The sequence below is a fragment of the Narcine bancroftii genome, chromosome 8 (assembly GCF_036971445.1).
Source record: "Narcine bancroftii isolate sNarBan1 chromosome 8, sNarBan1.hap1, whole genome shotgun sequence".
Taxonomy (NCBI): Eukaryota; Metazoa; Chordata; class Chondrichthyes; order Torpediniformes; family Narcinidae; genus Narcine; species Narcine bancroftii.
Genome location: NC_091476.1, coordinates 26,068,977 through 26,085,010, shown reverse-complemented (window position 1 = coordinate 26,085,010; position 16,034 = coordinate 26,068,977). Strand labels below are relative to the sequence as shown.

General features: G+C 37.6%; 1 protein-coding gene across 14 annotated transcripts in view; it reads right to left on the bottom strand.

Annotated features, from left to right (window-relative positions):
- The window catches only part of LOC138740517 (ecto-NOX disulfide-thiol exchanger 2-like), a 107,080-nt gene that overhangs the window by 67,372 nt on the left and 23,674 nt on the right, over positions 1-16,034 (bottom strand). For 13 of the 14 annotated variants that reach the window (XR_011342971.1, XR_011342970.1, XM_069893288.1 and 10 more), the window contains exons 1-3: positions 11,914-11,992; positions 2,339-2,528; positions 1,453-1,571 (exon numbers count right to left, since the gene is read on the bottom strand). Coding sequence is in view for 12 of the 14 variants with exons in the window: in XM_069893288.1 (XP_069749389.1) it covers positions 1,453-1,537 (85 nt within the window). In the remaining 2 variants the exon portion in view is untranslated. Of the gene's footprint in view, positions 1-1,452; positions 1,572-2,338; positions 2,529-11,913; positions 12,013-16,034 lie in introns of those variants that run through there. The other variant, XM_069893287.1, reaches the window with a different exon arrangement.

The window sequence follows — 16,034 nt, the reverse complement described above, 5'->3', positions numbered from 1 at the left end:
TATTATCTCTATCTATTATCTCTAACTTCTGGGCCTTTGGTCCTCCCCCACCCCCACCATTTTACTCAGGTGCCTATCATAGCTTGATGAAGGTCTCAAGCCTGAAATGCTGTTATATTTGCTCGATAAAATGTTTGACCTGCTGAGCTTCTCCAACATTGTGTTTTCACTTCTATCACTGGGTCTGCAGGCCTTTGTGTTTCACTCTTCTCCAGAATCAATTAGAAATATATGGGTAAAAAGTTGGGTTAACGAGAGAACATTTACAAAGCAAACAGAGGGCAAGACACAAGAGACTGCTGAAAGCTAGATAAAAATACAAACTGCTTGAAAAATACTTGAACAGCACATCAAGTTCGATCTGCAGTGGAAAGGAACTGTCCATGGTTCAGACTGAAACCCTGAATCATTGCCAAACGTAGATAGTCAATAATGAAGAGAAGCAGAGGCAGGAGTGAGACATGGGCTATTAGTGCTGGAGGAACTGAGGAGGTATGATGGGCAGACAGAGCCAGGTGAGGGAATGGGAGACATGGAGTTGGGAAGGATGCAAAGACATTAAGGGAATAATAGCTTTGGTGAGAATAAACAATGACAAGAAAGCTACATGAAGAATGGAGAGAACAGGGAGAGATCCAAATCTCCACCAGAATTACTGACCACAGCAGTGTCCAAATACATTGGGTCTTCTTGCATTTCCTACATTCTTGAATCTGATTGAAAGATCTTAATTTTTGTTCCATCATTTTCATTTTACTCAATCAGGTATTGAAACTTGCAGCAGATCAGACCCAGCATAGGATCCAAAATCCCCCCAATAATACCAGATTATCATTGGATTCCAAGAGGACCCCAGTAATGAAACAAATTAACACATTTTGTGATCCAAATGTGTCAGTAAATCAGACTTCCTGTTGGACATAATGTGCAAAAATCTAAAATTTACCAGTTTCAAAATCTGTACTGCAACAGCTATGGTCAAAATCACGTAGCAAAAAATTGAGCAAGACTTGAGCACGGTGATGAACTTCCTTCACTCTAATTGGCAGGGTCAATTGTGTAAAGATGAATATATTGCCAAGATTGCAGTACCTTTTCCAGTCCTTGCTAATTCCATGACCTCAAACCTTTTTAAAAACCCTTAGTTATGCATGTTGGACAATTCCTTTGGAACTGTAAGGTACATAAAATATCCATGGAAAAGTTAACATGGATTACAGGTTAAGAGGCATCCGGTTGCCTCGTTTCAAAAAGTATTATTTGGCAGCCCAATTGAGATTAATTTCTTTATTTTTTTGAGAGGGACAAATCCCTCTCCTGGGTACAAATTGGATTGCACTCTCTGAAAGAGAAGGTGTATAATGATTTTATGTATCAATGAAATTCCAGAATTATAACCAGCTGAATAGACAACCCCATTTTAAAACACTCGGTTAAAATATGGGGCGAGACCTGTGGAGGCTCTGAAAAGAGGATGGTCTTCGAAGACTCCTTTAAGACAAAATGAACTTTTACCCATGACTTTGAACAATAACATTTTGGAAGCCTGGTATCCTAAGGGGATACAATGTCTGGAGGATTGTTAAGGAAAAGGACTTTTCATCTCAATTTGAATAGCTGAAGAAGAAATATTACTTGCTCAATAAGATCTTTTTTGTTTCCTTCAGTTGCAATCCTTCCTTAAGGCCAATTTGGGCCCTGAAATGACTTTACCTGGACTCACTAAAAAAGAGAAACTACTCCGTAAAGAAAATGTATAGGTTTACTTCAAGAATGTACTTTTTATTGATGAATGAGAGCCCAAAGCCAGGTTTGCACAAGTATAGATGAGATGGGAGTCAGACCTAGCCACAACAATTGACAAACAACTCTGGTCAGATCTGTGTCAGGGAAGTTTGATGGGTACTATCAATGCCAGGGATGGATTGGTCCATTATAATTTTCTCCATCAACTGTACCTCACTCCACAGAAATTATTCCAATATAAATCTATCAGAGAAGTTTTAGATGTGGTATAGAGGTTTTTTTTTTACATTCTACCTGGCTTTGAACAAAGGTGAGACCCTTCTGGTATGACCTCTGTGATACCCTAACTAAGATCATGGGAGTCACTCTCCCAGTAGACCCAGAGCTTTGTCTTCTGGGCAATTTTACCATGGTTGGGAGATTACTAACTAATTCTCAAATTAAATTCATAGAAATTGCCTAATGTGTGGCCAGGAAATACATAGTGGTAACATGGAAGTCTGACTCCCATCTACTCAAGGATAGGTGTTCTTCGGAGATAAATAGTTGCATCCCACTTGAAAAGGATATATACAATCTCAGCAAAGGATACATTTTCCTAAAATTCTGGTAGCCTTATTTAGAGCACAAAATACCTCAATGGCGCCAAGATATAGTTATGATTGCTGCTGGCTCGCCAGAAGACCTCTAAAGATTTTAACAATGTGGTATTATCATGTCTCCATGTGTTTTACTGTACGCACTGACAATGGGATGATTATTTTTTTCATTTTTTTCGTTCTCTGTTGAATAAGACATATAGAGGGGAGGGGTTTTCTTCATGTTTTACATTTGGAATGATTGTTAAATATATTAAAATAATAAATATTACAACAAAAAAGCATCACTTAGCAACAGTCAACAAGATTTATCCCAATATTTCAAGTGCTTGAGGTGCTGTTAAGAAACCATCTTAAATTTTCATGGAACAACATGTTCTTGAAGACAATCCGTCTTTCTTCTTTGGCTTGGCTTCGCGGACGAAGATTTATGGAGGGGTAATGTCCACGTCAGCTGCAGGCTCGTTTGTGGCTGACAAATCCGATGCGGGACAGGCAGACACGGTTGCAGCGGTTGCAAGGGAAAATTGGTTGGTTGGGGTTGGGTGTTGGGTTTTTCCTCCTTTGTCTTTTGACAGTGAGGTGGGCTCTGCGGTCTTCTTCAAAGGAGGTTGCTGCCCGCCGAACTGTGAGGCGCCAAGATGCACAGTTTGAGGCGATATCAGCCCACTGGCGATGGTCAATGTGGCAGGCACCAAGAGCTTTCTTTAGGCAGTCCTTGTACCTCTTCTTTGGTGCACCTCTGTCTTGGTGGCCAGTGGAGAGCTCGCCATATAACACGATCTTGGGAAGGCGATGGTCCTCCATTCTGGAGACGTGACCTACCCAGCGCAGTTGGATCTTCAGCAGCGTGGATTCGATGCTGTCGGCCTCTGCCATCTCGAGTACTTCGATGTTGGAGATGAAGTCGCTCCAATAAATGTTGAGGATGGAGCAGAGACAACGCTGGTGGAAGCGTTCTAGGAGCCGTAGGTGATGCCGGTAAAGGACCCATGATTCGGAGCCGAACAGGAGTGTGGGTATGACAACAGCTCTGTATACGCTAATCTTTGTGAGGTTTTTCAGTTGGTTGTTTTTCCAGACTCTTTTGTGTAGTCTTCCAAAGGTGCTATTTGCCTTGGCGAGTCTGTTGTCTATCTCATTGTCGACCCTTGCATCCGATGAAATGGTGCAGACGAGATAGGTAAACTGGTTGACCGTTTTGAGTTTTGTGTGCCCGATGAAGATGTGGGGGGGCTGGTAGTCATGATGGGGAGCTGGCTGATGGAGGACCTCAGTTTTCTTCAGGCTGACTTCCAGGCCAAACATTTTGGCAGTTTCCGCAAAACAGCACGTCAAGCGCTGAAGAGCTGGCTCTGAATGGGCAACTAAAGTGGATTCGTCTGCAAAGAGTAGTTCACGGACTTGGTGTCTTGGTGTGAGCTTGCAGGCACCTCAGCACTATGGTTTTATTAGAATATATTCCACACTGTCTATAGTAAACCATGACATTTTCCACACTGTGTAACAGAAGAATTTAGGCAAAACCTGCCATCCTTAAATACTTACAGATGGCATGGTTGGTGTGCAATGCTGCTATACTATGACCCATTTCTAACATTTTCAGTAATGATAAATGATCTGTTATTTTACAAAAATAAATTTAAACAAGGAATTAAAATTCCAGAGTTTGTGAATCATTTCCCAAATAGCTAGATCAGTGTGAAAAGTTTTGTGCTGAATGCCTAGGATTTAGCAATAGACAAATCAAGATGCGCATGCTTAAATAAATACCAGGAATAACGTGGTAATCCAAAAAAACAGTATACTCTCCAGATCTGCAACACAAGTTCAAGACAGGCTAAAATTAGTTTACATGTACTTACTTCATTGAACCTTAACATTATTTTCTATTTTCAATGGATACATGTTTAAACTTGCAGAATGGCAAAGGTTCCCAGAGTCAATATTATAGAAAAATGTGGTTACTTTGATGAACTGAGATCGGGGAACCTGAAAATAAAAACTGAAAGCTTCAAGTTAACACTAGTTTTTCAGCGCAAAAGGAAGGAAAGCAATAAAAGTCAATGCTTTGTGTGTGATATTCATAAGCAATTTCTGCCGATACTTTTAAATTTCAAGCATCTGGAACGGATTGATTTTGGTTATGTTAAATGTTACTAACAAACCTGGTGCACAAATCTGGAATTTGAATTTCTTGCTGAAATATATTTTCGGTATAGCAGGATCTAACTTCAGTCCCACGCTGCATGGTTGATCCTTAATGTCTTCTACAATAGCTCAGAATATAAAATTTATTAGAGCATTCATTACAATGAACCTACTTATGGTAATTAGCGATCACATCCAAAGAAGCAATAAATGGAAATTTTGGCAAGCTGATTTACCGAGCCACTGCTGTGGTTGGTTGCGTTGATACTTGAGTTGAATTGATCAAGTCCTTTGGCGTGCACTTGGCGGAGAATCTCAGCAGGACCCAACACCAGCTCCAAAGCCAAGAAACCCCAGCAGCATCTCTATTTCCCGTAAAGGCTACAGAAAGTTAATCACCCACACTCCATCCTCACTACAATATACAGAGAATTAATTGAGAGCATTCTGTGCAACTGCATCACCACCTGGTTTGGAAGCTGTACCACCTCAGACTGCAAGACCCTTCAGAGGATAGTGAAGTCAGAGGAAAACATCACTGGGGGCTCTCTTCCTCCCATAAAGGACATCTACACCACTTGTTGCAGGCAAAAGGCAATAAACATTGTGAAGGACTCCACACACCCCTCATGTAAACTGTTCTCCTTTTTGCCATCTGGTAGGAGTTGCTGTAGCACTCAGATCCTTACGTACAGATTGGGCACGGTTTACCCCCAAGCCAACAGGCTCCCGAATTCTCAGAACATAAGTGGATAGTGTATCATGGACCTTTACTGTATATGTTTTAATATTTTTAACTTATATTCTAAATTATATTTATACAAATATGCTCGGTGGTCCTGGAGAAACACTATCTTTACTGTGAGAGCATGGTATGAATGATAAATAAAGCTGGCATGATTATTCACATGTACTTTTCTTCAGGTGGACAACTCCAACAAACGAGAACAATACTTCCTCCAAGCTCATGAAATCTTGCTTCAATCACTAATTCTCTAATAATAATGTGGTGTGATAGAGAACATCATCATTTTGTCGCATTTCCAGGATTTTTAGGCAAGATGAGTGAGCCAGGAGGATGACCAGGCTTGTCTATTGAAAAGACAAGACTGAAATAGCTGAACCCACAGTACATTCAGGGTCTTATTCATGGATCTGAGGAAGAATGACAAATAGGAAATTTAAAAACTTTGGGACAAAGGAAAGCCAAAAAGATCAATTTAGGCTTTGTGGAAATGTTGTATTTTTAATCATTACTCCACCATCGTAGCGTGATTATAAGATTAAAATGTACAGGTGCTTAGGATACACTGGAGAAAATAAATCAATTATTTACTTAACCTTTAAAATGGAAGGCCCAACTGGACAGCACTTCCTAAAACTATCAGAATCAGAATTTATTGTCAGGAAAAAGTCATGAAGTTCAGTGTTTTGCAGTAGCATCTTTAGTGCAAAAATTCGGCATCTTACAACAAACAAAAAGTGCACAAAAAGTAAGGCAGTGGCTTTGGTCCATTGATTATTCAGGAATCCGATGGCAGTGAAAAAGTAGCTGTCGTTGTGCTGCTGAGTGCTTGTCTTTTAGACTCCTGTATCTTTCTCCCCCAATGGTAGCAGAGAGAAGAGGCCATGACCTGGGTAGTGGGGGTCTTTGAGGATAAAGGCTGTTTTTTAAGACACCACCTCTACGGAGTGAAGTCTGGTGCCTGTGCTGTTGGAGTCCGAGTTAACAACTCTCTAGTGTTTTTTTTCTTGTCCTGAGATTTGGTGCTTTCATACCAGACAGTGATGCAACCAGCCAGAATGCTCTCCATGGTACACCTGTAGAAGTTTGAGAGTCTTGAGTAACATACCAAATCTCCTCAAGCCCCTCACAAAGTATAAATGCTGGCGAGCCTTTTTTGTGATTGCATCAATGTGGAAACTCCAGGGCAGATCCTCAGAGATGTTGAACCTCTCCACTACTAAGCTCTTAAATATTTCCAAAATGGGCCCTGTCCCATCCATTTTAGAGAATCGGAGTTGTACTGTAATAAAAATATTAAAATAAGGCTGGGGGGGTTCGACTTGTACGCTGAAATATACGGTAATTTTGTAGAAAACCCTTCCCCTACCACATTCTTCATTTCCCATTTCCAAAATATGATTATTTTTAAACTCAGAATTATAATAACTAAAAGCTAATTATGTGGTTACCAAAATTCAAAAAAAATCAAATGCCTGATAAGTTAAAATAGATTTCTGCATCAATTCAAACCATGCTAAAAATAATCACACACACATCCTTCTGAACACAATGATAAATTAGAAGTTCAATGACAGTATAATACATAGAACTGCCATGTGCTGAAAATAGGCACTTTCTTGAAATCAAAAGTCAATAGTGTTCAAACATTCATTTCGTTATTACTCTTTGTCAACAATGACAAAAATGTATTAGTCATCACTTAAAAGTAAAGTCAAAAGCAGAAAATAACAAGTAACAATAATATAGCACTTTGAATTATTTGCAATAACACTGGGACTTGTAAAGCTGAAAAATACCCAAGAGTTTTTAAATACTAAAATAGAAATTCCTACACTGCAGAATTTAATGCATACTTCTGCCAAAAATTAAAAAATACTATTTTAAACACAAATATAAACTCTGATCATCTCAAAGATATAACAAAAAACATTCTAAACCTGAACAAAACTCTATCTCAAAACATTAGACAGAACTATTCAGGTATGAAATCTTTCTGTCTTTTATATAGCATTCTTTTTGAATTGGGAGCAAAACCATAATAAAATGTTCGTCTGAGGCATAAGCCATGGGACTTGCATTACCTAGATCTGCACAATGAACATTTCCAACCATTTCTTAATGAGCAGAGTGGACTTTCTCTTCCATAGATTGAAGATAGTGCTGTGAAGCTCGGCTTTTACCCTAAAAACAGCGCTCAAGCAACAAAGCAAAGTGCAAGTACAGGCAAAGAGATCTCACCAATGCCACCACACAAAAAAGGAGGCCATGAAAATTAGAGAAACCTGTAGGGCACCAGCTAGAATTGGCTCTCCTGATCCACGGCTGGATATGTCACCATCAGTTTTGAGAGAATGACAGTTAAGAGCTCACTGATTCAGGAAAGGCAAGGGCTTGGGCAGGTGGGAAAGCAATTTGCACCAAGCTCATCTGTGAATTCACAAGGGATTTCATATGCAACCAGAAAACCAAGACTTCGTGATTTGCATGCCTGCAAAGAGCTCCTGCAGATGCAAATCAGCTTGCTGAGCTGCTATTAAAACTAAAGGATGGGAAAGTAATACGATTTGGATAAGAATAGGGAGTACTGCAGAGGTTTAATATGATTGATACCAATCTTACAGCTTAAAACAACCTTAAAATGAAATCAAAGCCAAGCAAACTCGTCATGGCATGAACAGAACTGAAATCTGCAAGGGTGCTCAGAAGTCAATATCAATTTCTTTTCCTCAGACAGAACATGGTAATTAATTAATCAATAGAGCAGGAATTTTAAGATGCTGAATCATAGCATTTAATTGTTAGCAAAAAGGTTTGTTTTTAAAATTGCCTAATGACAGTATAAAGGTTTTTTTGAGAATAATTTCAGTAATGTGACTGAATAATTGTTTCAAAAGAATAATACCGTATTATAAAAAATTAAGGCTTTTTGAAATAGGAAGAGAGAATTCGAATCAAACAAAATGGAGATATTAAACTGACTAGAAAGGAATCACAGAGAAAAAAATTCATCCTCCACTCAAGATTTCGTTACCAAAGGCTATAATTATTCCTCTAAATGCAATGTAGGCCCCATAATGTAACTGTCACTCAAATGTGGCTGCTTGCATCAGTTGAGATTTGCCATTTCTCAATGTGGATTTGGAATGTTCCATGTTCAGTTGAGAGGTTAAAAAAAATTAACTATTGAGTTTATTATTCTGAAACTGCATTTGCTGACTAATCTTCAAGAGCCGACAGTTTTTTGGAGACTAAAGCTCACCTGGCTATTCACAAGGGGTGGAGGAAACAACTAAAAAGACAGTTGCGGCAAAAATCACAACTTATAATGGAGCAGTTTCAATGAAATTCTTGTACAAGGGTGATGAATAAGCAAGGTTCCAGCCAATGCCTTTTGAAACCTGAGCTTTAGAAAATAACCATTTTCAATTTAAATTCTGACCAACTGAAAATTTGAATCGGAGCACAACTCACACAAGAACACTGTTGTGCCAAGGTGGAACAATGAAATGTGATTAAATTTCACACTTTTGAGGGCAAAATGAGACAACTGGTCTTTTCATAAATTAACGAGCAAGCACCAATAATCCAATGTATCACTCAGAAATTACTTATTTTACACCCAGTTTTTCTTTAAAATACGGCAGGTGAGAATATAAGTCATCATTGAATTGTGATGTGTTGAACATTTGTGTTACAAATGGATAAATTTGTTGAGTACTATTACAAGCTCCTGATTTATTTAGTGAGTGTCACTTTGGGGGGTTGGTGCAGGATGCAACCATTCATTTTTCACAACATTTACAGACTGCAGGGCACCATCAGGTCCAACTATAAACAAGTTTGATGCTCTCAACTAAGACCAAGAACAATGGTTGCTTATTCAGGAAAAACAGACGGTGAGAGAGAGTCATGTGATTATGAGTTATGTGATTGGGACACTTGAAGAAACAAAATTCACTGTTGATTTGCCAGCCATCTGATAAACACAGAGGTGGAAGACTGTGCAGGAATGGACATTTCTGCTGATTCTCCTTGTCCGGGGAATGATTGAACCACCGTGACCATTCTAATGGTTATTTTGATTGACCCATATCTGGGTTAAGGAAGCAGGCGAATTCCTGCATTGGATGGCGACCGTTGTGATGGTCATTTCAACTGACCTGCGCCTGGGTTTTGGAAGCATCATGGAAGTCGCATGTTTTGTTTCCCCTACACAAGGAAGAGGGGAGTTGTGACAACCATTTGTATGAAAGGACATTTTTCTGGAAGCAACTCATAATTATTTCTGAACATGTTTAAAAGTCTGTTTCAACACAGGATACACACACACACACACACACACACACACAAAATAATCCTATATTTGTGCATAGTTGGGGTAGATTTAAATAGGATGTTATATTATTAATAAATATTTTGTTTTAAAAATAAAACTGTCATATAATTTTTTTTATTGTTGCTGGTCTGTGACATAAAAGTACAATTAGGCAATTCAATGTACTGATATCAGGATGCACGTGGTACAGCAATTATACTGCCACCATCTCACAGCTTCTTTTTTAGTCCCCAACACGCAAACCTCCTCCTATTGTCTAGGAAATGATATAAAAGTCAGATCCAAGCTTCACTTTGACTTTTATTTCTTGTGGTGCCCACATCTTTCATGCTTGAAAGCAGTGAGGTTAAAAGAAAATGATCCAGATATTACTGACAAACTTATTATTTAACCAAAATAGGCATTTTTCTCAATTTGTGCATCACATTCTAAAGACAGAATTTGACTCTGTTCTAGTCACCAGAATTTTGAACTGAGCCAGTAATAAAATACCTTCATATCAGCTTTTGTTTATCTAGCATGTGATGAATGATCATAGATAAATTGGAAGAGAATGATACCTCTCACTCAATTTGCAGCATCAGTTTTAAATTAAAATGCAAATTAAATTTAGGTGTACAACATGAGCAGACCTAGCCAGCCCATGATCCTGTGCTGCGTAAATACCTACAACTCTAATGCATTTTTGAAGGGTGGGAAGAAAGCAAAGCAGCCAGAGGAAACCACACAGGCACAGGAAGAACATACAAAACATTACAGAGAGCATTGGAGTTGAACCTGGGTCACTAGTGCTGCAATAGCATTGCAATAACTGCAATGTGAACCAAGATCCCATTTGCCATTTTTCATTTCAATTCCTAAACTTATCTCAATGAGGATAAACCTTCAATTCAATTTTCAGAGATCCACAAAATTAGATGACAATATTTCCTTTTTAGTTTTTCACTTTTCAACACAATCATGTCAGAAATAGAGCAGATGGGAGGACTAAACCAACCTTTGCTCCACAAGTTAGTACTCCGACCATCCCATAAGGATTTACCCTCCAAATTGGTCCCATTAAGCAAATCACACATGTATTGCAATAACAGTCTTAATGCAATACCAAAACCTGCTTTGAGAAGCAAGCTAACATGGGTCTCTCAGGACCACGTAGAAATCACACTGATACAACATGAAATGATTCCATTGTATGATACATTTTACATTTCCAATTCACTTCTATTCACGTGAACCCATAAAGTGCACAAGTTTACCTCAATTATCAAAACATTTCAATCCCTCTTTAATGAGGGATTTGAAATGATCAGCTGAATGATATTCAGCATTTAATTGTTATGATTTTCTTTTTTTTTTAAACTGAACTTGGTGTTAATAATTTGAAGCATTCCTGTTTTTACCCAATTGCTCTCCTATCAACAATGCAGACAGATGTGAAATAAAGTGAAACCAAGGGTTTCATGCATGCAGTAGTCTCAAATAAGGGCTAAAGATCCACTACTTTGAAGAATTCACCACAATATTTATCTTCAACTATGAAAACATGTTTATGGGGTTCGTTGAAAAAATACTTAAGCAAAAAATAACTCCTGGAGGAAATCTGCCGTTTGAGCAGCATCCATAGAGAGAAAGGAATTGTCACTGTTTCGGTCCACAGATGACTTACCAGCAGTTTGTTTTTTGTTGCTCCAGTTTGCATCATCCACAGTCTATGACTTCATGAATGCATGCCTCTCTCTTCCTTTTATTACTTAGAAATGCAGGCAGAAATAAATCTATGGGGAATTTTCCTTACTACCCATCTGTGCTAACAGAAAGCCTGTAAATTTGACGCTACTCTTAGTCAGTACAAGGCTGAGCGATTTTTTAAAAACTTCTCTTTGTATCTTTAATGATCTATTTTCCCTTGTTAAACAATCATTCCTACTGCTAAATCAATGACTTTTGCTTATTGTTTCTTCCCAGCATTTCATTGCATACTTTCAAGGTTAAAATTTATTGCAGATCCAGAGTTTTCAAATTGCAATAAGGGCCAATAATCCCAAACATTAGTTTTTTCCATCTCTTCACAGTTGCTGAATATTTCCATAATTTTTGTTTTGATTGCAGTTACCACCATGCAAACTGTTTACTGACAATCATATTCACACACAAATGCTCAGATGTTAAAAAAAATTAAAATTTAAATATTTATATTTGCAAGTAAAATGTTAAAACGTAACCTTAGAAGACATGACTTGCTCATAATGTACAAAGAAAAATGTATCACAAAATTTTCAATAACTGACAAAAGTACATACATATTCAGAAAAACATTTTGGAAGAATATTTACCAGATAATTGGTGGCTTCTAGAGTCGAAATTAAACCGTTCCATATAATATTAAAGTTGTCCAGATTGCTTCTCCTTCAAACCTTGCATCAAGAAATTCCCTGTGGTTTTAAAAAAAAGTCAATAAATGTTTCCGGCTTAAAGCTTTTTATGATACATTTATGGAATATGAGATCATTAGGCAAGACAAGCATTTATTGATCAGACCAACTGAAATTAAAAAGTGATGCAACAACCTTCTTGTGCTGCTGTTGTGCTCCCATCATCAGATCAGCCATTATCTCATTGAATAGTGGAGCATGCTCAACAGGCCACATGGCCTACTTTTGATCCTATTTCTTAAGTTCTTATAGCATGCACTCCGGCCTTCTGCTGTTGTTCCTGTTGCATGTACTATGAACAAACAAGTAGGAGCAGGAAGGACACAGCAGATCATCAAGCAAGCTCAAAGAATTGACTGCCCAATGTCTCAGATCATGACCCTTTTGCAAAACTCTACATGTATGGTGAATATTAATGGTGGGCAATAAATATAATTAAAAATCTCATGAAATGAAGAACGAAACCACTTTTAAAGGAGTGACACATGACTCAGCGATTATTAAAAATTCTCTGCTTTACCAACAGCATCATAACAAAGTGAAATAAATTAATTTTACAGAAAAAAGGTGGATCTTTTTCTTTGTAATACATCATTAATTCAAGAATATGCTGAAAATTGTACGGAAAACAAAAAAAAGGTCATGGGCAGTGATCTACAAATGTAATTAGTTTGTAATGTGCACTGAACAATGTCCAGATGCACAGAGATTCTTACTTGCTGCAGCTGACAGGTACTTTGTCAAAGAACAACAAAAAAAAGTGTACATAATTGAATTATATACAAAAAGGACAGATAATGAATATGCACAAATTATTCTAGTGCAACAAAAAAAAGGTCACTGAGCAATAGTATCATTTATTAATCGTCCAGAAAAGCTGCCAGCCAGATTTCAAAACACCTACACAATGCTTCCCACACAAAATCCAAAACTTCAACGTCAACCTCTGGAGGAGTGGAGCTGCCATTAACAGAAATTAACTCCAATGAAAAGGATCCACAAGGAAGACTAATGGAGAAAGGTTCAACTCGTGAGTATTTTGATTAGCAGAGATAACCTTCAATCAGCTCTTCTGCAAATGAAAAAGAAAAATCACTGCAGTGAAATCTTTGCCAAGTGGAAAACATTATCTGGGATGCATTGAAAGCATGACAAGTTTTAAAAAATAGCCATTGCCCTTTGATGAAACCTCAGATACAGGGCAACCCAGCTGCAAGTGTTGTGTTGACACTCACAATAATGAGAAGGAAAAACGGGAGAAATTCTCAAAATGGAAGTTAGATACGCATTACGTGGAAAAACACCAAACGACATTGAAAGGTTGTGTTGATGGGATATGTTTAAGCAGATGTTTTTCAAACTATATCTGAAACCATTGTGATTGGAAATTACCTTGATTTTTGAGGAGTGCTTGTACAGAGGCTGTGCCACTTGTTAATCATTATAACATGATAAAGGCTGAAGAGAGAAAGAACTATAGTTCATAGAGAAAATAAAATCAAGAAACGGAATCAATTTGAATAGAACTTACAAAACATCAGTGGGAATTGAATAGTGGCTCCAATGCTCATAACAGGGGAACAGTGTTATCACCTTGATTCACTGGTAGCTTTTTACTCTTTAAAAAGTGACATATACAGTGACCGACAAACAGATATAAAATTCATAATTAAGCTGCCCTGCAAATTAAGGCATTTTCAAAGTGTGGCATCTTTGGATTTGATTCCTGTCTCCTTTCAGTTAGCTGAGGTGAACACTGGGATTCAATTCACCAAAATAAAGAAAGATGTAAGCAAAGGGATGTTGCAAAATAACCAAGACTAAAATTCCTATTTGCATTTTCTGATCCGTAATCCTTTCTGAAAACTGAATATACGCTTAAAAAAAAAGCTCATGGGAAATTAAATACCGTACAAGATTTTTTTTTTTTAAATTGGAATTCAGAATATTCTGGCCATGATTAAGACAAATCTGATATCTGCTTTTAAAATATCATTAAATATTGAAAATTTTGAACATCAAAAAAATATTCAAATGAAATGCAAAAGAAACTGCATTTATATTTTTGCCATAAGTAAATGCACAAAGTCTAATAACCCTGCAGAAAAAAAAACAGCAAAATTGCTTGAAGATAATGTGCACAACTCAAAAGTCGCAAAATACATTAAGCTTGCAAATCAATCATTCATTAGAAATAATCTTTTATTCAGACATTCAGTGAGAATTTTTGCACTTCCAAATATACTCCACAAGGCAGGGAGCCAAGCCCAACTTTTTATTTACTTTCAAACAAAATAGCACAGATACAATTTTTGATCCTTTTTCTCTAGACAAACCATGAGACCAAGAAACCAACAGTTTGTGAACAACTCTTGCCACGTTCACTCTCAATTGCTGGTGATTTCTTAGGAGTTTTGTGAAAGGCTTTGACCAAACCCAGCTTCCTCGTTTAGCCAGCCTCCACGGCATGACAGATATTTCTTGTGCTCTCGCCACAACCACCCTCCCCCCACCTTCCCTGCAACTTCAAACATGCTCAATTTGTATTTTTCCTTACTTATGCAAGGTTATCAATCTGTAATATTAATTCAGTTTCTCTCTCCAGGAATGTTGTCTGATGTACAGCACTAAGTACTTACTGTTTTTAACAATCTGCTATATTTAAGTCAAACTTTAAATTATGCCATTTAAAAAGATGAAAGCTGACATCAAGAATATATATCAATAACGCCTAGCTATAATTATATAATGTATAATTACTCTATCTAATATATAATCAACCAGTGTCTTCAGATTTTCGTGTTTTATTCATAATTTCAGTGCTTCCTTGTAACTTTATTCAAGTAACTAATGTAAAGAAAGCATCAAATTACAAAGTTTATTTGCAAACCTCTATTTAGAAAATACATGAACAACTGACAGAAGCGCTTCAACTTGGTTTAATGAAGAAGTCATATTTGGGACTGATCATGCATGTATTTAAAATTTTATTGGATAAGTAGCCACAGAATTTTATAATTTACTTATTAACCATATTTATAATAAAGCAATGAAGAGAAATTATATTAAATAAGCACCCAAAAATAAAATCACTTAACCTGTACCATGCACGTAGCAGAATGTTAAATAGCAATGATCAAATTGCAGGATCTCAAAAAAAATGAAAATGACAAGCAGCCTCTCTGATTAAAGATATTGCTGTTGGAATAATGTCAATGTAATTACAACTGTATTTCGCACATTCAAATTTTCTACAACACATTCAATGGTTTTTCATTAAGGTAACACTTTGCCCAATGAACGACACCATTTTATTCTACTAATGATGTCCTCCAACAGGTGGCTTTATTACTCAAACTAAAAACATCCAGAGAACCTTCAAATGACTAAAATGGTGTGAAAATAATGCAAATTAAGCTACAACAATTTTTTTTTAAAAATTCTTCATTCTGTATTAAATTGGAAAGATTTAGAGGAGTGGAGTGTGAAAGCAGAGAAGTTGATAGGGATTGAGAAACTACTGCACTGCCCCACAATATGGCCTAACTCGAGATTGGCTGAAGGGGTACCAGGTATCAGAACCAGGAAGTGAGGGTGCCGAGGGCGCTGTCAGAGGTTTGCACCTGGAGCTCGGGCTGTGGATGGTTTGGAGTGAAGGCAGTGGTGAGTCCTTGCAAGCAGCTCTGATGGGAATAATCAAATATTCCTGTTCAGAACTCCTAAAAAACAAAACAAGAAACAAAATCAAACTTACCCAACAGCACGGAGATCCTAAGATGTTTGAATCAGCACATTACAATCGGCAATCTCCATCAGGCCAATGGATCTTTAAACACCTCAAGCAAATACAGGCACACAATCCTTTATCTGGAACCCTTGGGGGACAGTGTATTCCGAATTTCGGATTTTTCTGGATTTCAGAAAGCCCACCCGAATTGTGCTGCCGTATCCACCCCAAGCGCCGGCCCCCCCCGGCCGCCTCTCTCCCCACTTACCGCATTTTGGAGCTTTCCAGATTTTAG